This window comes from Balaenoptera acutorostrata, chromosome 20 (assembly GCF_949987535.1).
Source record: "Balaenoptera acutorostrata chromosome 20, mBalAcu1.1, whole genome shotgun sequence".
Lineage (NCBI taxonomy): Eukaryota > Metazoa > Chordata > Mammalia > Artiodactyla > Balaenopteridae > Balaenoptera > Balaenoptera acutorostrata.
The window spans coordinates 13,673,342-13,695,820 of record NC_080083.1 but is presented as its reverse complement, the minus strand read 5'-3'; the positions used below and the strand labels follow the sequence as shown (position 1 = coordinate 13,695,820).

The 22,479-nt window shown below is 54.4% G+C and overlaps 1 protein-coding gene across 1 annotated transcript in view; it reads right to left on the bottom strand.

Moving 5' to 3' along the window:
- Positions 1–301: 301 nt before the first annotated feature.
- The window catches only part of RTN4RL1 (reticulon 4 receptor like 1), a 67,880-nt gene continuing 45,702 nt past the window's right edge, over positions 302–22,479 (bottom strand). The window contains exon 2 of the mRNA XM_007177473.2: positions 302–2,625. Within this exon, the coding sequence (XP_007177535.1) occupies positions 1,304–2,625 (1,322 nt within the window). The 3' untranslated portion in view covers positions 302–1,303. The remainder of the gene's footprint in view (positions 2,626–22,479) is intronic.

Here is a 22,479-nt window from a genome sequence, read left to right as displayed (position 1 = left end):
CTGCCTCGCCCGCCGGCCTAAGAAACCCAAAACCCCTTCCTTCCCATTCTCCTTCCAGCCCGTCCCCAGGGCCTAGCCCCCTGATGTCCAACAAGCTGCTTCTGGCTTCTCACCCTGATGCCAACAGCTGCTATGTTGGGAGTGATTGGGTGCTCCGGGGTGGCAGAAAGGCTTGTGCTGCATATAAAAACAGGGTGATGCTCCAAGTATCTAAGAATATTGGTCCCCTGAAGTGATTCTTGCTGCCTCCCCTTCTCCCTGACCAACCCCCCCACCCACCCACTGCCCCTTTGCCCCAGGCCCTGGCAAGCCCAGGTTACATGGGGACTACTGTTGCCAGGTTGGGATTCTAGACAAAAATCCTAGAACTCCTTTCTTGCTAGAAATCACCAATACAATCCTTAGTTCAGCAGATATAGTTTTCCGTATAGTTTATAAACATGATAAGACGTACAGTTTGGTAAGGGAGTAGGGCGAGGACCTGTGCATTTGTGTGTATATATATATACGTAGAGGGTGTGTGTGTGTGTGTGTGTGTGTGTGTGTGTGTGTATATATATATATATATATATATATATATATATATATATATATATAAGTGGACATAGTTACAAAACTGCACCTCCTGTGAGAACCTCATTGCACACGATGAAGTTCTAAATTTCAGCCTCTGATGATCTTTCCTTTGGTAATTGGTTCTTGGAGCCAGCAGTTGGGCCTGGGTCTGCCAGGGTTGCCTGAGACATCAGGAATGAGAGGCGTTACCCCCGAGGGAGGGACTGAAGGTGGCACATGGTTGGATTCAGGGCAGGGTGACTAAGTGGCCTCAGGCAAGAGCCAAAATGCCACCTGCTCATGTGCTCCCAGATAGTTGGTGGACCCAGCTTCTTTGGTGACCCCTGTCTGTTCTCTGAGTCCTGCTTCCTCCGGAAGTGGCGGGGGCCCTTCAGACCTCTCCAAATGACCAGGATTCCACAGAGCCCAGCTCCCGTGGGGCACTGTCTGTCCCATCGTTGCTAATGAAGGATTCGCTCTGCGGCTGTAACTGCCGTGCTGGGTGGCTGCTGTCCATAGGTGCTGGGCCAGGGGCTGGCTGGCACAGCTGCGTGGGATGAACTAATCCCCTCCCGCTTGGGGCTGTACACTCTGGGTTTATCATCCACCGGGCAGGGCCCAGACAGCAGCTGAAGCCTCTACCAGCCTTTGCCTGAAACCCAGCAGATCCTCCACTTGTAAAAAAAAGAAAAGAAATCCTGTTCCTTGGTGGACACGTGGCAGTGCTGGGTGCTGGTGCCCTGCGTCCTCAGCGAAGAGTGACCACCAGCCCCAGTATCCAGGCCAGGAGCGAGGCCCTCAGGGAACTGCCCAAGGAGGCCTGCTGCACCCCGCTGGGGGCACGGATGGGGGTCCTGCGGGCACACTTGCCCTTCCTCTTGGGCCGTGCCGTGGGCATGTCAAAGCTGAACTTGTGCTGGTAGTCAGGGGCATAGTCCTGCAGCTCGTGGGCCTGCTTCCCGGAGCCCGCCTTCGAGACCTGGTTGCGATTCCTGCGGCTGGTGCAGTTCTTGCCCGGCTTCTTGGAGCCCGACCGAGAGCCGGGCAGATGGCCGTGCGGGTGGCCCTTGTCCCTGGCGGGGCCACGGGGTGGGTGGTGTTCCTTGCGGGCGGCCCTGTCGGTGGTGGTGAGCGTGTGCGACTTGATCTGGTGCGGGGACGCCGGCCCCGTGCAGTTCCGGAAGTCCTCGGCCCTCAGCAGCTTCAGGTCCTGGCCATGCAGAGGCTCGGGGGACACACAAGGGACAGCGGAGCTGGAGCCACGGAACCTTTGCAGCCATTCCCACAGGGAGCGCGCCCGGCAGCCACAGTCCCAGGCGTTCCCGTTGAGGCGGAGGAACTCCAGGGCCCCCAGGGGTGCCAGGCAGTCGCCCGGCAACTCAGAGAGACTGTTGTTGAAGAGGAAGAGGGTGGTCAGCCTGCGGAGGTCGTGGAAAGCCTTGTGATGGACCCACTGCAGCTGGTTCTCGTGCAGCAGCAGCCGGTCCAGGTTCACCAGGCCCCGGAAGGTGTCCTGGCCTAGGCTCCACAGCTTGTTGCCGTGGAGAAACAGGTGGCTGAGGTTGACCAGGTCCACAAAGATGTCGTCCTGGAGGTACTCGATGTGGTTGTCCTGCAGGTAGAGGTACTGCAGGCTGTGCAGGCCGCCAAAGATGCCGGCCGGCAGGGCACTGAGCCCACACTTATAGAGGTAGAGGGCATGGAGCTTCACCAGGCCCTGGAAGGTCTCGGGCGCCAGCGTCCGCAGCTGCCGGTTGTCGCCGAGGTCCAGCTCCTCCAGGTGCACGAAGCCCTGGAAGGTGTTGGGGTCGATGAAGGTGATGTTGTTGGAGTAGATCCACAGGGTGACCATGGAGGGGCTGAAGTGGCCCTGCTGGAGGAGGGTGATGCGGTTGTTCTGCAGGAAGATGCGCTCGCTGTCCTCCGGGATGCCCTCGGGGATGGCGGCGAAGTTGTGCGCCTGGCAGCTAACCGTCATGGGTGCGGGGTAGCACACGCAGTCCCCCGGGCAGCCGCCGCCCAGGGGCAGCTCCCCGGCCAGCAGCAGCAGCAGCAGTTCCACACAGCACCCTGGCGGGGAGAGAGAGCACAGCCAGGTCAGGGGCTGCCCGGGAGGCGGGAGACACTCTGGGTGCCGGGCTCGATGGGCACGTGACCCTCCTTGGCCGCTGGGGCTCTGTCCTCGTCTTTGCTGCACTCAGCGGTCTGGGGTCATAGCCCACTGAGGTCCTGGCTCTTGATGGCTCCCCACGCCCTGGTGCCCCACCTCTACTGGGGGTTCTATCCCAGCCTGGGCTATGAGATGGGTTGGGGTAGAGGCTCTGATCCCCCAGCACCCAGCATACTTCCTTAGCCCCACCCAGCAAACCCCTAGCCCCGCCCATAGCTTCTGAGCCCCGCCCCCTTAGGCTCTGTCAGCCCTGGTAGGATTGGGGTCACAACCCATGGACACAGCAGCTAGCTTCGGGTTCCTGTCCCAGCTCTACCACTTACTTGCTTTGATCTGCCTGAACAGATAGTGGTGCAAAGTCCTGTTCTAACAAAGTAAATATTCATATGGACTCCTGAAGAGTCTTTTTATTTAAATTATTCCCAATAACAAAGCATGCATGCATGACACCAAAGTTTATCTTGAAGGAGTTCTCATTTATAGTGCCTTCCATGTCCTCATGTATGCACCACCCCCTGTGCCTCCGTTTCTTCATTTCTAAATAGTAATAGTTGTCCCTCACAAAGGATGTGTGTGTGTGTGTGTGTGTGTGTGTGTGTGTGTGTGATGGACTGGGGGAGGCACCAGGGCTGATGGTTCTGGGGTCCAAGGAGCAGCCAGAATGAGGCTGCCCCCCACTGGGGTCTGCCTTCTGGCCCCTCCCCTCTCCCTGCCTCGCTGGAGATTCCAGGCTGTGGCTGCAAATCAGGCCCTGCCTAGCTATTGTCCCGAGCATTTCCTCTGTAGCTTCCCTCTAATTGGGCATTAATTAGGCATTTGTTAATGGATCCTTAAAATAATTTATTTTCGATGTGTCCAGCCTGTGGTCGGATAATAGCCCCGTGCTCATTATCAGAGCAGCCTCATTACCGATGATCATCATTACCTGCCTTTTCCCAGGGTCGCAGCTGCCCCAGGCAGCCTGGCAGGTATGCCAGTGTTGGGGGGACGGGCTCCAGGCCTGTGGACCCCCACCCTGCAGGGCCGGGCAGCCGTCTTGTCTCTGCCCGGGTTGGCCTCCCGATCCTTCCCTTCTAGCTTGGCCAGCCAGGCCTCTGGGAAGAGCCGAGGGCCTGAGGCAGTTCGGCTGATTCTTCCTGCTGCCAGCTGTGCCCAGAGCATGTTGAACGAGAGAACCAGCCCTCCCGGCCACTCTCGGGCCAGCCCCGCTCCCAGCCTCAGGCCGGCCGCCACCCCAGCCGTCTGCCTGGGCTCAGGTGGACCTCACCACGACTGCCACTCCCTCTTTCCTCACAGAAACGGCGTCATAAAAAAGTGACAGCTCCCAGCTGTTGGGAGTTATGGGCTCCGAGAGAGTAGCAGCTGCTTCCTGTCCCCCTGTAATCACCTGGCTTTGACAGAACCTTTCCAACACATAAAAATCATCGCACATGATTCGGGTTTTGTATAACTGTGTTTGGTTGCAATTTCAGAGCAGTTATGACCTGGGCGGTGGTGGTGGTGACAGAGCAGCTGTGAGGTCCCTTTCTGGGCTGGGCCACGCTCTGTGTGGCCCCTGCCCTGCTTCAGTCACTCAAACCATCAGACAGTCTGCAGGCCAGGCCCCGGGCGGGGGGCCTCCTCAGCCTCAGTTTCCCCCTGTGTAGCAAGAGTAGGAGAAGATCGCTATGCCAGCGCTCCCCGCGTGGAGTCTGACCTCCAGTCCGCCACTGCTCTCCTAGGTCTGGCCAGGGGGCCCCGGCCCCGCAGGAGGAGACAGGACGGTGAGCAGCCTCTAGAAGCCTGGGCCCCAAACCCCAGCTGACTCTCGGGGAACCTGCCCACTGCCTTGAGCCTCCAGTACCCAGGCTGGAAGGAGGGCCCAGCCCACAGCGCCTGCCCGTTCAGAGCCTGCCCCTCCCTCTCTGCTCGCCCAGCCCTGCCCAGGGAGGTGCCCCCACCCTGCCACTCTGAGGGAGCCCAGGGTGCCCCTCCTAGCTCAAGGGTGTTCAGGGGGCTCACTGTGCTGACGGGGACAGGGCTGGGGCCATTCGTGGGAACCACAGGGCCACAGCAGACCCCACCCCCTGGGGTCCTGCGAAGACAAGGCATTTCCTTCCCTTAAGTCAGGCAGGGAGAGCCGCTCACGGTGGGAGCAGCACGAGCCTGGCAGGCTCAACGCTAATACCGCCGACACTTGTGCGGCTTGTAGTTTACAGAGTGCTTCTGCGCAGACTCCTGTGATCCTCAGAACTACCCTGCCTGGTGGGGGCTGGGGGAGTTTTCCTGCCGCCTGACCTGGAGTGGGGCAGACAGCCCGTCTGCCTGCTGCTGTGGCTCGTCTCTGCAAGGCCCCGGGAGGGGATTCTCTGAAGTGGTCCCCAGAGAGGCGGGGCGGGGCGGGGCGGGGCGGGGGGCTCCACAAAGAGCCACACCCCTCCCTCAGGCAGGTGCCCCCAGGGGTGCTGGGGCACAGGGGAAAACAGGCGAAGACCATGGTTTGGGTAAAAGAGCCAACTGTACAAAAATCTAGGCGTGGGCTTAGCAGCTGGCGTATGAACACACTTTGGCAGGTGGGAGGGGTCAGATATCGGGGTGGGGGGCGGGTGGTGTAAAGGCGGCACCCAGGGCAGGAGCCACTGTGCTGTTGTCCCTCTGAGAGGGGCCCAGGAGAAGGCAGGGACCCCAGCCGATGCTTAGAGCTGCTCTCCATCCAACAGTACCATCCAGATGCCAGGGGACCTGGGCCAGGGAAACCGCCCTTGCAGGTACCCCTGCCCCCTCCCACTGGGCACCGGGGTGGGTCTCACCTGAGTCTGCTTCTCCACCCTGGAAGCTGGTCCCATCTTCAAGGCCGGCCCTGGACCAGCTCTCCCAGCCAATCCCACCTGCCTCTGGCACCCCTGCCTGAGCCAGCGGGTGCCCTGGCCATGGATCATCACCCTGCCCGTTTCTTCCCAGGCAGGCTCTGCACTGCATCGCCACGGCTCCTCCTCTGCCCCCTGTGCCCCCTCTGTGTTGCCCATGGGAGCCCCGACCCGCTGATTGCTGATTAATGTACTAACAATGACATCGGTGCCTTTGCTGTGCATTTTAAGATCGCAAGTTAGCAGGAATCAAAGTCTCCACGGAGGAGCCTTGCACTTCCTCTCATCAGCCTCCTTGCCCCCTCCTGGGGGGGCAAGGGGGTTGCTCTGCCTGACGGGGCTGAAGAAAGCAAGGCGGGGACTCAAACTCTGGACTTCCTCAGGTTCTCCTCCGCCGCCCCCTCCTCCCCCTGCTCCCCCCACTCCTCCAGGGGCATCCACCTGAGTGCTCAGCTGCTCCCAGACCTCCTGGCCTCCCACACATGAGCTCACACACATCTCTGCAGCCTCATTCATTCCCTCCTCCATTCAACACTTGCTGCCAGAGTCCTGGAGTATCCTGAGTGCCGGGGTGGGGAGGGGCCTGGGATGAACTTGGCAGGTCCTCGTGGACTAACAGATGGGGGGTCTCAATACCAGGCAGTCCAGCAGGTGCCAGGCCCAGAGCAGGCATCTAGGCGTGTGCATGGGGAGGCACCTGCTGCCTTGTGCCACCTCCTCCACAAAGTCCTCTTGCTCCCCTGCCAGCACAAAGGATGTGCAGGAAAAGAGAGCCGGTACTGTTTTCATGTCCTCCTTCCTACAAGCCCCCAAACCCCTCATCTGCTGAGCAGGGACCTGTGGGGGCTGGGGTGAGTAGCCTGTGCATGGGCGGGCCCCTCACCCAGTCCACTCAGCAGCCCATTCATAAGATAGGGGCTGGACCTGGTGGGATGGGTGGAAAGGGCATTCCAGGCAGAGGGCACAGCATGTGCAAAGGTACTGAGGTGGGGAAGCGGGTGGAAGGCCCTTTCTCAGCCTCTAAGTAATCAGAGCTCCCTAAGATGCTGTAACTACAGCTCGGCTGGGTGAGGGGCACCCAGGGCTGGGGAGGCCAGACAGCTCCCTACTGGGACCAGCACTGACAGGGCCCCTGCTCCTGTCCCAGGCCAGATGGCCAGTGTGGCAGGGGTCCTGTAGCTTCCCCGCCCCCGGAAGCAGGAAGGGAGCTAACCAAACAGGACCCAGCCCTGAGTACCAGGTTCTTTACATGGGATCCTCATGACACCCCACGGGTGCCGCACCATTTCACAGAGGAGGAAATGAGTCACAGAGGGGCGTGGCCGACCAAGGCCACACAGCTGGTGAGCAGGGCAGGTGGGGCAGCCTCATCTGAGGGCTGGTCTGTCCGCCCTGGACCCAAGGTCTTGGGCCTCACCCTGACCTGAGTCTGGTGCCTGCCCCTCCCTACGCCTGTGCAGGGACAGCCCAATGGGTTGGCATCCCCAGGAGCCCCCGGGCAGCTCCGTGGGGCTCTCTGAGGCTTGGAGACTGGTCAGCCATGTGGTCAATCCTTCTGCCTCTGCAGCCTGCCCTCCCCCTGCCCTGGGCTCGGCTCCCGGCCCACCTGCTGCGCCAGCCTTGCCAGATGCTCCTCTCTCTAAGCTAACGGGATGACTGCTGGCTGGACGACAGCCTCAGGCCAGGCCAGCTGTGCTCACAGAGCGACTGGCGCCTCAGGCCACTCAGCACGGTCCCTTCGTGCCACACCCAAGCACAGGCCACTTCCCGGAGACAAGGACGCCAGCCAGGGCAGAGCTGGGCTTTCCTTCTCCTCTGGTCCTCTCAGTGCTGGGCGTGTCCTGCTCCAGCGTATGTGTGTGCTGTCCCCTCTTCCCAGGAGCACTTCCCAGGATACCTGCAGGGCACCTCGCCATTCAGGTCCCTCCTCATGTCACCTTCTCAGTGAGGCCTTCCCCAGCAGCCTATTTTATTTTATTTTTATTATTATTTTGGCCATGCTGCTCGGCTTGTGGGATCTTAGTTCCCTGATCAGGGATTGAACCCGAGTCCTCAGCAGTGGAAGCGTGGAGTCCTAACCACTGGACCGCTAGGGAATTCTCCCCAGCAGCCTATTTTAAATGGCTTCTTTCTTGTTTTACTTTTCCCCATAACATTCATTCTCTCCTAATAAATTCACCTCATTTATTTATTTATCTTGTTCATTTTCTGTCTCCCCTCACTGAGTGGGCAGCTCCATGAGGACGATGATTTTGTCTGGTGTGTACCCTGCTGTACCCCCCAGGGCCTAGAACAGTGCCTGGCATACAGTAGGTGCTCAAGAAGAAAACCCTAGGCCCAGAGCCTGACTCATAGTAGTTGCTCAATAAACATAATGGTTCTTATTAGTACAGAGGCCTCCAGCGTGACAGTAGAGACTCAGCCTTGGCTCTCTCCCAAGGGGCCCTTGGTCAGCAGAGAGGTGACAGGTGGTGAGGGCTCTGGGAGGGAAGATACACACCAGGCCTGCCTGAGGCCTGGGCCAGGTGACCAGAGCAGGTTTGCCTGAGACTCGTGGGGTTCCCAGGACACAGGATTTTCAGTGCTAATATCTGAAAGTCCCAAACAAATGTTTGTCATCCTACCTGGGGACCAGGACTGTGCCCTAGCCCCCCAAAAACCTCTGGCCACAGGATGGGGAGGGAATAAACAGGCAGGCATGAAGCGTGAGTGTTCTCCAGACACCCACAGCTCAGGCCCTGTGCCTGCAGCCCGGGCCCTAGACAGAGCCTGTGTGTGTGTATGTGGATATGTGCACATCTACATGTGTGTTTATCTATGTGTGTGTACATGGCCATGTGCACGTATCTGAATACATGCATGTGCATATGTCAGCACACACTTGTGTCTGGAGACCATCAACGGGGCTGGCCGCCCAATGCTTTCATCTTGAGCATCCAGAACTCCACCCTGGAGAGGGGTCAGGGCCCTCTTCCGAGGAGAGGCACACCCGTCCTTGACATCCCTGTCTTATCTCAGCGCCCACTCTGGCTCTGCCTATAGCTCCCGCTCTCCTCCTGACACGCTGAATTATGTACCCACTCCAAGCCCCTCCAGCACACCAGGATCAGTCTCAGCTGGGAAGTGGGCGGCTCCTTGTTGGAATAACCTTTCAGCTTTCATCTGCTGCGGCTAGTCCCCCGAGCAGGCCTGGCCGGGAACGCCGTGCTAATTGGGCTGCTGAGCTCTCAGGGGGCCTTGTTGGAGCAAACTCGGGCTCCCCTATCTTTTGCCTACCCGTGTCTACCACTCCTCGCTTCGGGGGTCCCTGCATGGGCAGGGGAGGTGGGGGGACACCAGAGGCCGGCACAGGCAGCTGTGTATCCATGAACTGCCCGGGCCTGGGACCAGCCTCAGTGGGAGCACGTATCAGCTGGACAAGCTCAGGCAGGTCACTAAAGCTCCACAGCCTCAGTTTCTTAGTCCGGGAACTGGGAGTCAGAACATCTGCCTTCTTGGGTGTCGGCAGCACTCAGTGAGGCTGTGCCTTGAACCGGTACCAGGTTCAGCTGCAGGGGAGGTGCTTCCAAGGCTGATGATTGCGTTACAGCTACTGCATCAAAGGGGGCCGCTGCACTCCCTCCCCCGTGGACCCTGGCTTTTGCCCCACCCACCCTGGTGCTCCCAGACCCCAGAGGCTTGGCAGAGGGACCTGATAGATCAGATACCTAGTCAGAGCTCAAGCTCAAGTTCAAGTTCCCTGCCAGGCCTTGGCTGCCCCAGGGCTTAGCACGTGGGAACGGGGTCTTGACCCCTGTGCTTGGCCCTCTCTCCCGGTCCATCCTCCCACACCTGGAGCTGCCATCTCTCTGCACAAAGCCCAGGGCATGTGAGCTCTACCTTCACCTCGTGAAGCTCCCCTGGGGCTCATAATACGTGTCCACTGTTACTCAAATTTGCTTCTCAGTTTGGGGGCCCCAGAACCTGGACTGTGGCAGCCCAGACTCCCAGGCTGAGGGCAAGGGCCTCTGAGAGCCAGACCTTCCCGGAGCTTTTGAGAAGGTTCTGGGCTCTGCCTCTTCCCTGGGGAACCAACTGTCCCTCCCCTCAAACCCCAGAAACCTGTGGGCCCACCTGCAACCAGACAGGCCCACTGACACCCAAGTGGTATCTATGGTGTAATCAGTGGGGCTGGGAACCTCTGTGGGGGTGGGGCAGCCCTCAGGGGCAAGTGTCTATTGAGATGCCTGCTTAGGGAGTCCCTGAGGGGGGTGTGAGGGAGAGGGAGTGGTGGGCAGGGCTCTACCAATCCCTGAAGGCCCTGGCATCGGGTGACACAAAACAGAAGGTGGGACCCAGCCTTTGAGAAGCAGGTGAGGCACTCTCCACCAGGAGCCCTTGTTCCGAGTCCCCAGAACAGCTGCCCCTTCCATGCTGTCCGTGAAAGGCCTTCAGAGCTCACATCCGGGGTATCGATCATCCCCGTTCTGAATCTGTCCCCCAGTTCTTTCATTCACGTGAGAAACAGCTCTGTGCTTGGTGCTACAAGAGTAAGGGACATGGCTCCTTCCCTCATGGAGCCTACATTCTAGGGGGAGACGATTTTAACAACCACACAAGCCCAAACTGACACAGGGTGGTGGGCACTGGGGACACAGGAGGGGGTTAAGAGTGAGAAGAATGGAGGGCCTCTCTGAGCAGTGACACTTGAGTTGAAACCTAAAGATTAAGAAGGAGCTGAGGAGCAGCTTTCCAGGCAGTGGGAACAGAAGGTGCAAAGGCCCTGGGGCAGGACTGACTGGGTGCGGATGAGGGAGAGGGGCATGAGATGTGGTCAGAAAGGTAGGAGGCAGGCCTTGCAGGGCTTTAAAAGCCTCAATCAAGAGGCTGGATCTGGGAATTCCCTGGCAGTCCAGTGGTTAAGGCTCCACACTTCCACTGCAGGCGCGGGTTCAATCCCTGGTTGGGGAACTAAGATCCCGCACGCCATGTGGCACGGCCAAAGGAAAAAAAATAGAGTTTGGATCTGATTCTGTGTCTGGCAGGAAGCCAATGAAGAGCCTGAAGTAGGAGCAACTTGATTGAATTTGGGGGCACTGCTTTTGGAGCATGGATTTGTGGGAGCAAGAAGGGAGGCAGGGAGGCCTATGGCTGTCATCCATGAGAGATGTGGGTGGTCCAGAAGGGGTAGGGGCCATGGAGACAGAGAACAGTGGACAGATTGAGAAACATCTGGGATGTAGAATTGACAGGACATACAGATGGACCAGTGTGAGGGAGATGGGGTGGGTACAGAGGATAAGGGTACAGTAAGATGGGAGGAGCCTAGGGAAACAGGTATAGGGGCCAACAAGAGCTCTGCTTAGGATGTACAAAGTCCTAAGCCTTATAGAGATGATTAGTTGGAAGCTGGATGTACAAAACTGGAGCCCCGAGGTGAGAAGAACACTTGGGAGGCATTAGCATAGGGATGGTATTTAAATCTGTGGGAATGGATGAGGTCACCCCTGAGAGTCAAGAAAGAAGATAGAGGCGGGACTTCCCTGGGGGTCCAGTGGTTAAGACTCCACGTTTCCGATGCAGGGGGCCCAGGTTCAACCCCTCGCAGAGGAAGTTCTGTGTGACACACGGCATGGCCAAAAAAAGAGAGAGAAAGAGAGAAGATAGAGGATTGAGGCCTCTGGCAACACAGTGATTCTGAAGGCACATAAAGGAGAAGGAATGGGAGACGAGGTCAGAGGAAAGTCGAGAAGCGTGGCTTGACCAAAGCCAAGAGCGTTTCCAGAAGGAAGGAGGAATCAGCTGTGATGAGAGTGGCTGAGAGTTTACGCGAGGATTGAGGAGTGTCCAGTTGATCTGGTAACATGCAGGTAATCAGTGATGCTGGAAAGTTCATTTCTGGTAGAAAGGTGGGGGCAGAAGGCTTGCTGGAGTGGAATGAAGAGTCAATAGGAGGTGAGGAGGGGAGATAGCACTGTATCAGTCAGCACAAGCTAGGGCATGCTGATGGGACAAGGGACCCAGAGTCTCCACGGCTCACAACAACGAAAACTGGGTTCTCGCTAAGGCGGGGCAGCTGAGGCTCCGCTCAGGGACCAGGCGGAGAGCTCATCCTCCGCCCAGAACACTGCCGGTCTCGTGGCAGAGGGGACAGAGGTCGTGCCCAGTGACTGGCTCTCGAGGCTTTCGCTTCCAGTGATGCACCTCACTTCGGCTCATGCTTCACTGGTCAAAGTCACTCACAGGGCCCAGCCTGTCATCAGTGGGATAGGAAACAATACTCCCAGGGGACTCAGGGAACAACATCTGTGAGCACCCAGAGGCCCCTCATTGGGGGAAGTTTGGCTGTGAAGGGAGCAGAGAGACTGGGCAGGACCTGGAGGGGCGTGAGGTCCAGGGAGGTTGTTTGTTTTTTAAGATGGAAGAAACTAGAATCTGTTTGCATGTTCCTGGGGATGATCCAGGAGGAAAGAGAGAGAAAAACTGATGCATTAGGAGTGAGAGGGCCAAAGAGACAAAGATCCAGAGCTCCAAGGGAACACCTCCCGCGCTGTAACAGGAGGGAAAACGATATATGCAGAGGAGACGATGAGTTAGCCTCCGAGGGCTTCTATTTTCTCCAGGAGGTAAGTGGGGGTCATCAGCTGAGGGCGAAGGTAGGGAAGAGGTTGGGAGTTTGAGGAGGAAGAAGACAGAATGAAACAGGCTCTCTGTGTGGTAGGAAATCAAGCCACCCCGGTCACAGGAGAGGTCTGTGGAGACAATGAAACAGAAAGTGTTTGCACACCCACTGCCCCAGCCCCTGCCCAAGTTCTCCTTGCCTCTAGCTGGACAGTTGGGGCTGTCTGACCCCTCCAGTGAAGCCTGGTTACGTCACTGCCCTGCTGACAGTACGTTAGCTCAGTAAATATTTACTCCACCCCTTTTCCTCTGGCCAGGCACCATGTCAGGAGGGCTCTGGGGACAAAAGACCCAGTTCCTGGCCTCCATGAGCTGACAGTCTCCCCAGATGCCTTCAGGATAGTATGTTGTGGACATCTGTCACTCCTTCCGGTCACCCAGCCGCTAAACCCCCTTCCTGTACTTGGGAGATCTCCCAGTTTAGATAAATAAGCCCTTCCCTCCTTGTGGAAGTTGAAAAGGTCCATCCCTCACTTTCCCAGCCTCCCTTGCAGCTCCGGCAGGGCCCAGGGCCTTGGCTCTGCTCCTCGACACAGCTACCCTAGACTTCTGAGCTAGGAGTTAGTGAGGCAGATAAGCAGGGGCCCGAGCAGGATCCATGCTTGCCAGGATGGCAGCAGTGGCAGAGCCAACGGGGGCAGGGACTGTGGCAGGAACATTGGAGGTGCCCGCTGGAGGTGTCTTTGCTTCTTTTGGGGCGTTGTTCCTGCCTGTGGGGTCCCCAACCCTCTGGGAGATTCTGTGAATGACCCAGTATCTTTTAAATAAATTTGCCTTTTATTTAAATTAGTCAAGGCAGGTGTCTGTTGCTTGCAAATAAGAATCCTCACACATGTGAGGTCCCTCCAGCTGAGCATGTCTCCCAAGCCCATCCATGGTCTGGCCCTGCTACCCTGATTCCCACTCTCCCTGACTCACTCCCCTCTCCCTGCCTTCTTGTGGCAGCAGCACCCTAAGTTCCCTGGGGGTGGGGTGGGGGGACCACCCCTCCCTCATTGCAGGTGATCTAGGAGGCAGGGCAATCAACCCGGCTCAGCCAATTAGACTCTCCCTCAGGAAATTGAACCTGAACATGAAGCAGAGTGATTCAGCTGTTTCACCCTGGTGGGGCTGGCCTGAGGACACTGCCCCAGGAGTTCTTTCCATTAAGACCCCCAGGGCCACTTTGGTCCCTGCTCTCCCCAGAGTTGGGCTGTTCAGCTTCTCCTTTGGGTCCCATTTTCTTTCTGCAGAGGTCCATCCAACACCCTTCTTCTTGGCTATCAGGATCCAAATTTTCTTCAGCTCTCAGGCAGCCGCATGCTCTAGAGGAGCCAGGCTCCTCCCCAGCCCAGGAAGTGGGACTTTTTTCCTCTACTGCACTGTCAGTGATTGGTTTAAACAGGAGCATGTGACTCCATTCTGACCAATAAGACACAAAGAGAATCTGCTGAGAGACTTCTGGGAAAATTTGTCCTCCTCTTCGAAAGAACCACAAGGAAGGGGTGTTCTCTTTTCCTGCCTCTGAGTGTGGTTGGGTGAGGATGAAATTCATGGTGCTAAGGCACCACCTTTCAACCTTAAGGGGACCAGCCTAAAGATCAAAGCCAGCTCGGCAAAGACTACGGAGCACCAAGATGGAGAGAACCTGGATCCATCCTGACCTTGTGGAACCAGTGAGTCCACCAATCCTGGGATCTGCAAACTTCTTGGTATATGACATAACAAATCCTCTTCTTGTTGGGCTTTCAATTACTTACAGCCAAAGTGTCCTAACTAACATACCTTCCAATGAGTTCCTCTTCTGCTTTAGTCAGCCAGGCTAGATTTCTCCAGCTTGCAACCAAACAAGTGTACCTTATGTACCTGGTAACTGCATGACTCAGTGGCTCACACAGGACCTGCTCCAGGAAGCCTCCGCAGACCCTACCTTCTGTGTTTTTGTGGGTTTTTTTCAACTTTATTGAGACATAACTGGCCAATAAAATTGTAATATATTTGAAGCATACATCATGATAATTATGTGTGTGTTTATATATGTATTACATATAAACATAAATTATATATAAAACATATATATATAATTTCATGAGAACATTTAAATTTTACTCTCTTAAAAATTTTAATTACACAACAAACATAGCATGTCAACTCTATTAGTCATGTTACATTTTAGATCCTCAGACTTTATTCATCTTATAGCTGAAAGTTTGTACTTTCAGACCAACTTCTATTTTTCCCGCCCCCAGGGAGTAGAAATACATTGGCCAGACCCTACCTTCTGGGTTAGACCGTCCACTCTCCTCAGTGCTTTCCCCCTCACTGCACTCCCCACTCAAAGTCACCTGCCTTCACCACCAGAGGTGTGGAACTACTGGGGTGTCCAATTGGTGCCTGGTACATGGAGCTTATCTGTGCATAACTGGTGAGTGAATGAATGAATGAATGAGTTAGCTGATGTAATTCTAGCCAAAAGCAAGGAAACCAGGTGCTTTAGTTAGCTGAGATGGCTTATAGTGGGTAAACATATACAATATATAATATACAGTAAATTTTAGCAGCTGGAGGACCCCAGGGTAGGGACCTCATGCCGAAGAGGATAACTGAGTTTACCAGGCATTTCAGGTCTCACCTCACAAACCTTGCTCTCTTGACCCTTTTGCAGAATCTGTCTTGACTGGCTACTTAAGACGCTTGGCAGGGAATGCTTCAGATGGATCTGTGGTGTTCTGTGTGTTAAACTGAGCACCAGGCTCAGAGATGTTAACTTGCATATTCACTCTACCTTATATATGCTTGCATTTACTATTTAATAAAAAAAATCAATCAATCAATCAAACAAAAATACCCTGCCAAGTTTAGCTGAGAATCTCAGGTCCCAGGCCTTGAACTACTTCCTCCTCTCTGTTGGTAGGGCTCCGTACTTTCTTCAGGGGCCCTAGTCTGGCCAGCCACCAGCACATGCCAGCCTCTGACCCTTATCCAGAGAGCTTTAGCCCAGGTAGCACAGGCTTCCCGGTGTCCCCAAACCCTATTTTCCACCGCAAGGTTTTTCTTTAAAGTCACTCTTGATCATTTGTTTTAATTTTAAAGTAATACTTGCTAATTGTGGAAAATGTGAAAAGCATAGAACTAAAAAGGAAAAATCATCACAATCCCATTACCCTTGACAACCATCCACAGTGCCTTGCTGTACCTTCTTATGAGACTTCCTTCATTTACGTAGGGATATATAAAATTTAAATAAAAATTTTATTTAAAGCAATAAAATTGGGATCATGCTATATAAGCAGCTCTGTATCCTGCCTTTTACGCTTAACTTATTCATTCATTCAGCAGATCTCCAGGTGCCTCCATCTGTGAGGCTCTGCTCTAAGGCAGCCACAGGGAGCCCAGCAGACAGACTGACCCCATCCTCCAGGAGAATACGGTCTGATGGGGAAACAGACACTCATCAGATGGCCACATCCGTATATGAGCACAGCCTGTAAGGAGGAGTACAGGGAGAGAGATCCAGGTAGCCAGGAGAACTGTGGAGGCTCCCCTAGTTGGTGGGGGTGAGAGGGCTGGGAGTTTGAGGATTGAGAAGGACTCCAGTGGGATGGCTGGGGATTCCAGACAGAGGAAACAGCATGTGCCGAGGGCCTGAGGCCAGAGGCAACACACAGTTAAGTGACAAAAGAATGGTGTGGTAACAGGTACGGATTTTAGAGACTGCAGAGTATCCTAGTGTATGGAGAGAAGATAATTTATTTATCTGTGAAACATTTAGATCGTTTTTCATTTTTCACTGTTATAAATTATCATGGCAAAACGGATAATATCAGTTGCCTCCTGGGAGGTTCTCCTGGAAGTTTAGGGACTAGGGTGAGGGGAACTTCACCTGTATACCTGTCAGGAACTTTCGATTTATTACCATGTGAATGTACCTATAGATTCTTTTAAGAAGCAGGTAAATTAAAACTGAATAATGTTGGAATGAACATCTTTATGCATAAAGCTTTATCCAAATTTTTCACTCTTTCCCTTAATCAGAGATTCATTGTCCAAGTCCTCTTGACACACGACGATAAGTCACCTTCCAGAAAGGTTAACCCATAGAGCCTTAAGTTCTGCACCCAGAAAGTCACCACCCCTGGGGGCTTTCAGAGACTTGACACTTTCCTTTGTTTGTCTTCCCAACTAGGCTGTGAGCTACTCAAGAGACAAAAGCTGTGTGTGTCATACGAAGAGGAGACCTCTGGGGTGGGGAAGCAAAGGAGATTAACGTGTGTTGAATCCCTCCTGTGTGCCAGACATACCATCCTGGGGGCATCCACATACACTCATCGGATGTTCTCCCCAAATTATTATGAAGGTATTCATATCCCTATTTTACAGTTGAGAAAAATAAGGTTCAACAAAGTGTAGTGATTCACCCAAGATGGTGGAGCCAGGATCCAGACCAAGACGGATCTGGCATCCAGTGATGGGGGGCAGAGCTCTCTCTCCTTTGAGGCCACTGCCCCCTCAGGGACCCTCCCCCACCGCAAAAGGCAGATACCCCACCTCCCACAAACTGTGTCCTTGCTCCCTGAACAATAACTTCATCCCTGCCCCTGTCTTCAATATTATTATTATTTTTTTTAATTTTTATTTATTTATTTATTTATGGCTGTGTTGGGTCTTCGTTTCTGTGCGAGGGCTTTCTCTAGTTGTGGCAAGTGGGGGCCACTCTTCATCGCGGTGTGCGGGCCTCTCACTATCGCGGTCTCTCTTGCTGCGGAGCACAGGCTCCAGACGCGCAGGCTCAGTAATTGTGGCTCATGGGCCTAGTTGCTCCGCGGCATGTGGGATCTTCCCAGACAAGGGCTCGAACCCGTGTCCCCTGCATTGGCAGGCAGACTCTCAACCACTGCGCCACCAAGGAAGCCCCTGCCCCTGTCTTCATTATTTATTTCCTCTCCTTGAGCTTCAGACTCATGAGGCTGGGGAAATGGGCAAGGCAGATGGGGAAGGAAGGGGAAATTCTGTGTAATACCATCGTCTGTATCACAAAACTTGTCTTAAGTGCCAGCCCCGGGGATTTGCTGGAGCTGGTGCAACAGAGGTGGGGCTGAAGGTCAGATTAAATTGGACTAGTAACCCCAGGGGGATGCTTGAAAGGGGAAGCTAAAGAAAGCATTTCCGGAACGCCAGGGGGCTGAGGCAGGCAGTAGGCAGCACGCTGGCCGGCCGGACAGGTCAAACCTACATACTGGGGCTTAGTGGTGACGGGCCTGGGTTCACACATCCTCCCCCGGAAACCTGAAATCTTGCCTTTTCCCCCAATAATGAGTTGGTATAAAAATGGATCCTGAATAAAATTGTCTGCAGTTTTCAAATTTCAAACTGCATTAGTCAAAATATATCAAATTTCCGTGTACTGACTTACCACCTGCTCAAAATCTGATCCTTTTTCAGCTGGAATATATTGAAATATGAATCACCTCCTGAGAGGAAAAGGGGAGAAGAAGTGGAAGGAAGGCCTTCTTCAGTGGGCGAACCGGAATCCTGTGCTCCTTGGGCTCTCCGGCCTCCCCCAGCCTCCCTGCGACAATGGCTCCCTGGTGGCCCAGACCCCTCAGCCACTTCCCCTTGATAAATACCTGGCTTCTAGCTCGAACCCCTATGCTCTGGGCAATCTATGCCTCATAGTGCAGAACATGCTCATTTCAAGTCCTCCAACCTTTAAATAAGCACCTAATATGTGCTGGGCGCTCAGACTCACAGGGAGGCCAACCTCTAATCACACCGCTAAATCCTAAGATAACTCCTTTGTCCTCATCTATTCATCCTCTTAGCAGCACTGGACAGTGTTGGCCCTCTCTCCTGGAAACACTTCCTTCACTTCACAGATAGGGACCAGCTGTTTTTTTCTCCTGCCTTACTGGCTGCTTTTCTTGGTCTGCTGTGCTGGGGGCTCTTCCTCGGCTTGATCTCTACATAGCCTGATTCCCCAGGCACAGCCCTGGGATCTTCTCTCTTCCATGCCCATACCAATCCCCGGGGCGGGGTCACCCAGGGCCAGGTTTTAAATACCGTCTCCACGGGGGTGAAGATCAGACGGTTGTCTCAGTCCTGAACTCCAGATCAGCCCACCCAACGGCCCACCTGACATTGCCTCGTGAGTATCTAATAAGCTGCTCAAACTCTGTGTACCCTAAAGGGGTTCCCCACACAGGCTTCCTCATCTCAGTAAAACGCCAACTCCATCCTTTTAGTTGCTCAAATTGAAAATGTAAATGGCATTCTCCATTCTTCCCTTTCCCTCATTCTCTTTCCCTTTAATCCGTCAAGTCCCATTGGTTCTACCTTCAAAATAAATCCTAAATCTGTTCTCATCACTCCATCCCCATGGCCCACACCCTGTCCCAGGCCACCATCATCTCTCCTCTGGACCACAGCAGTGGCTTCCCCATCTGATCTCCCTGCTTTTATTTCGGTCCCATCACCACCCACGGCCCACACAGCCACAGGATCTTTAAAAATGGTAAGTGCTGTCTTGTTCCTTTCCTGCTTGAAAACTTCCAGTGGCTCCCCCATTGCACTAGAATAAAATGCAAACTTCTTACCAACCCGTAACATCCTCGTGACCGGCCCCCATCACCTCCCCCATCCTCTACCATTTTCCCCACACTGGCCTTTCTGTTCCTAGACCACAGCAAGCTCCTTCTTGCCCTTGCTGTTTTGTTTGGTTTTATGGGAAAATACACAGAACATAAAATGTACCATTTGAACCATTTTATTTTTGTTGGTGGTGGTGGTGGTGTTTTGTTTTTTGTTTTTTTTTGGGCCGCACCGCGTGGCATGTGGGATCTTAGTTCCAGGGATCGAACCCATGCCCCCTACAGTGGAAGCATGGAGTCCTAACCACCAGGACCACCAGGGAATTCCCAATTTGAGCCATTTTAACGTGTACAATTCAGTGGCATTTAGTACCTTCACAATGTTGTGCAACCATCACTACTATCTAGTTCTAGAACATTTTCATCATCTCAAAGGGAAACCCCGTACCCATTAGCAGTCACACCCATCTGCCTCCCCCCCATCCAGCCCCTGGCAATCAGTAATCTGCTTTCCATCTCTGTGGATTCACCTATCCCGGATGTTTCATACAAATGTAATGATATATGTTTGCCTTGGAGTTTTAGCGCTGACTCTTCCTGCATGAACCGCTCTGCCCCAGGCCCTTGCAGGACCACCTCCCTCTTAGCATTCAGGCCTCAGCTCCAGCATCACTTCCTTGTCTAAAGCAGATGCCGCTGCCCACCCCAATCACTCTTGATTGCAGAAGTGCGCTACTCTATTTCCCTCTTAGCACTCAACACTCTTGTTTATTTTTTGTTTACATGTTCATTGTCTTTCCCCTTGTTTGCTTGTTCCCTGTGGTGTCCCAACCCCCAGGACAGTGCCAGGCACCTGGGAGGCGGTCAACGATTACTTGCATATTGAGTTAACAAGTGCACCATCAGCACCGTGATGGTGCCTCGAAGATGCTTATAGAGACATGGACGAGGGTGGGAACCAGCAGTGCTGCCAGGTAGTGGAGGGGTCACAGTGGGAGGGGCCTCCAAGGGGGAGTAGAATCTTCCCTGGCCTTTAAGGGGGAAAAGGGAGGGCATCCAGGTGGAAGGAACGGCATGGTCAAAGGCCTGGAGCCATGAGACAGCATGTCCCATTTGGAGTCCTATGATGTCTCCTCTGGTTTGCAATTTGCCCCCTGTTTTTTTTGTTTGTTTGGTTGGTTGGTTGGTTGCACTGGGTCTTAGTTGCGGCACATGGGCTCCTTAGTTTTGGCATGCGGACTCTTAGTTGCAGCATGCACGTGGGATCTAGTTCCCTGACCAGGGATCGAACCCGGGCCCCCTGCATTGGGAGCACAGAGTCTTAACCATTGTACCACCAGGGAAGTCCCTGTCCCCTAACTGTTTCACTAGCCTCCCACAGAGAGGAGACACAATATATGTCTGGGAGTTGGGTTTGATACAAGATGCAAAGTACTGAGAGTAAAGAAAGAATGGAGTCTTTTTCATTTGTTTCTTCTCCCCCCACCTAGCATGTGCTGGACACCCGCGCAGATGCAGAGGAAAACAGACTGGTTCCAAGTTTTCTGATTGTGAGTCATCCTCAGCCACCTTTCAGAGACATGGGAAGGTGGGAGGAGATGGTGATGTATATTACAGACACTTGTCAACTGTGTTTCAAGGATGGGGGGCTCCCAGGATGGAGGCAGAGCTACGATGGACCTGGGCCCCCCACACGGGCCCTCCCCGGCCCTATCTTTCTGGGCTGAGCCAGTGGCCGCTCTGGGCACTGGGCTGTCTGTGGGCCCCATGTCCTTCATTTCTCCTGATCGAATCAGGCCCAGCTGACCTGGGCCCTGTGGCTCTGGCAGTCCAGCTGATCTCCCAGGAGAAGAGGCCCTTCCCCAAAGCCAGGAGGCTCAGGAGGGCAAATTCAATTGTTTGCAAGGCGGGAGCCATTAACCTGTCTGTGGACTGCGGTGCTCCCACCCTCTCTCCCCTCTGCCAGCTGGGCCTGTCCAGGCTGCCTCTGCCGGATCCCAACCTCCCACCACCCCGAAGGCCCCCCTGCTGCCCCTGGGCTGTGCCCAACCTTTTCTGTCCCTTGGTGCCCCATAGCTCCCATTACCCCTGCCTCTAGGATCAGGTTTTGAGCTAAGAAGAAAAACCAGTCCATGTGGAACTCACCCCCTCCCCGGAGGCAAGCCTATATCCTGGCCCTTCCTGCTCTGCAAGCTTCTAGGTGGAATCTGCTCTTAGAAGTCTTTTTTTTTTTTTAATTTTTTATTTATTATTTATTTATTATTATTTTTTTTATTTTTGGCTGTGTTGGGTCTTCGTTTCTGTGTGAGGGCTTTCTCCAGTTACGGCGAGTGGGGGCCACTCTTTTTTTTTTTTTTAATTTATTTATTTATGGCTGTGTTGGGTCTTTGTTTCTGTGCGAGGGCTTTCTCTAGTTGTGGCAAGCGGGGGCCACTCTTCATTGCGGTGCGCGGGCCTCTCACTATCGCGGCCTCTCTTGTTGCGGAGCACAGGCTCCAGATGCGCAGGCTCAGTAATTGTGGCTCACGGGCTTAGTTGCTCCGCGGCATGTGGGATCTTCCCAGACCAGGGCTCGAACCCGTGTCCCCTGCATTGGCAGGCAGACTCTCAACCACTGCGCCACCAGGGAAGCCCGGGGGCCACTCTTCATCGCGGTGCGCGGGCCTCTCACTATCGCGGCCTCTCTTGTTGTGGAGCAGAGGCTCCAGACGCTCAGGCTCAGTAGTTGTGGCTCACGGGCCCAGCTGCTCCGTGGCATGTGGGATCTTCCCAGACCAGGGCTCGAACCCGTGTCCCCTGCATTGGCAGGCAGATTCTCAACCACTGCGCCACCAGGGAAGCCCTCTTAGAAGTCTTAATGGGGAAGAGGCCCTGGAAGCAGGCTGGGGCCATTTGGGCAGAGGATTCTGAGATCTCAAATACCTAGACTGTGGTCTAGAGCTGTGTTGTTCGGTACAGTAGCCACTACCCACGTGTGGCCACCGAACCCTTGAAAAGTGCCTATTTCAAAGACTTAGTATGAAAAAGAATACTTGCTAAACTGATTACATGTTGAAATGGTAATATTTTTAACGTATTGCGTTTAATAAAAACATTTAAAAATGAATTTCACCTTTTGCTTTTTACTTTTTTAATGTGGCTGCAAGAAAATTTAAATTACACGTGGCCCACGTTTCTACTGGACAGAACCAGTCCTGAGTGATGGGCACGGGCTCCGTGTGGGCACATCTCCTGGATCCCATGGACTCTTGCCTTTTGGGGCGGGGGGCTACAGGAAGAGGGCCAGAGCAGGGCCCTCCAGAAGGTGCTGCTTCTTGAAGGAAACTAGTCCCGACACCCACTCAAAGGGCTCCCCTAAATTAGCAGCTGGAAGCCCAGTGACTCCCCCACAGAAGGATGCACCCAGGAGACGGCTCCCCAGGAAGGGCCGTGGCCTAGAGCAGAAAGCAGGGGAAGGGTCTGCTGTCATCCACTCCTTTTTCCAGCACAGGCTGGGCATCTGTCCAGTACCACGTGGACGCAGCTGCAGGCAGGACAGACCCAGGGGCTGCGTTAGGGTAGCCCACGCTCTCATGGGGCAGCGGGCTCACCATAGCCCCGGGGTGGGGTAGGGGCACGGCAAGGGTGTGCCCAGGAATCTGAGAGCCCCAGGAGACAGCTGAGCAAAGAGAACTCCCTGCAA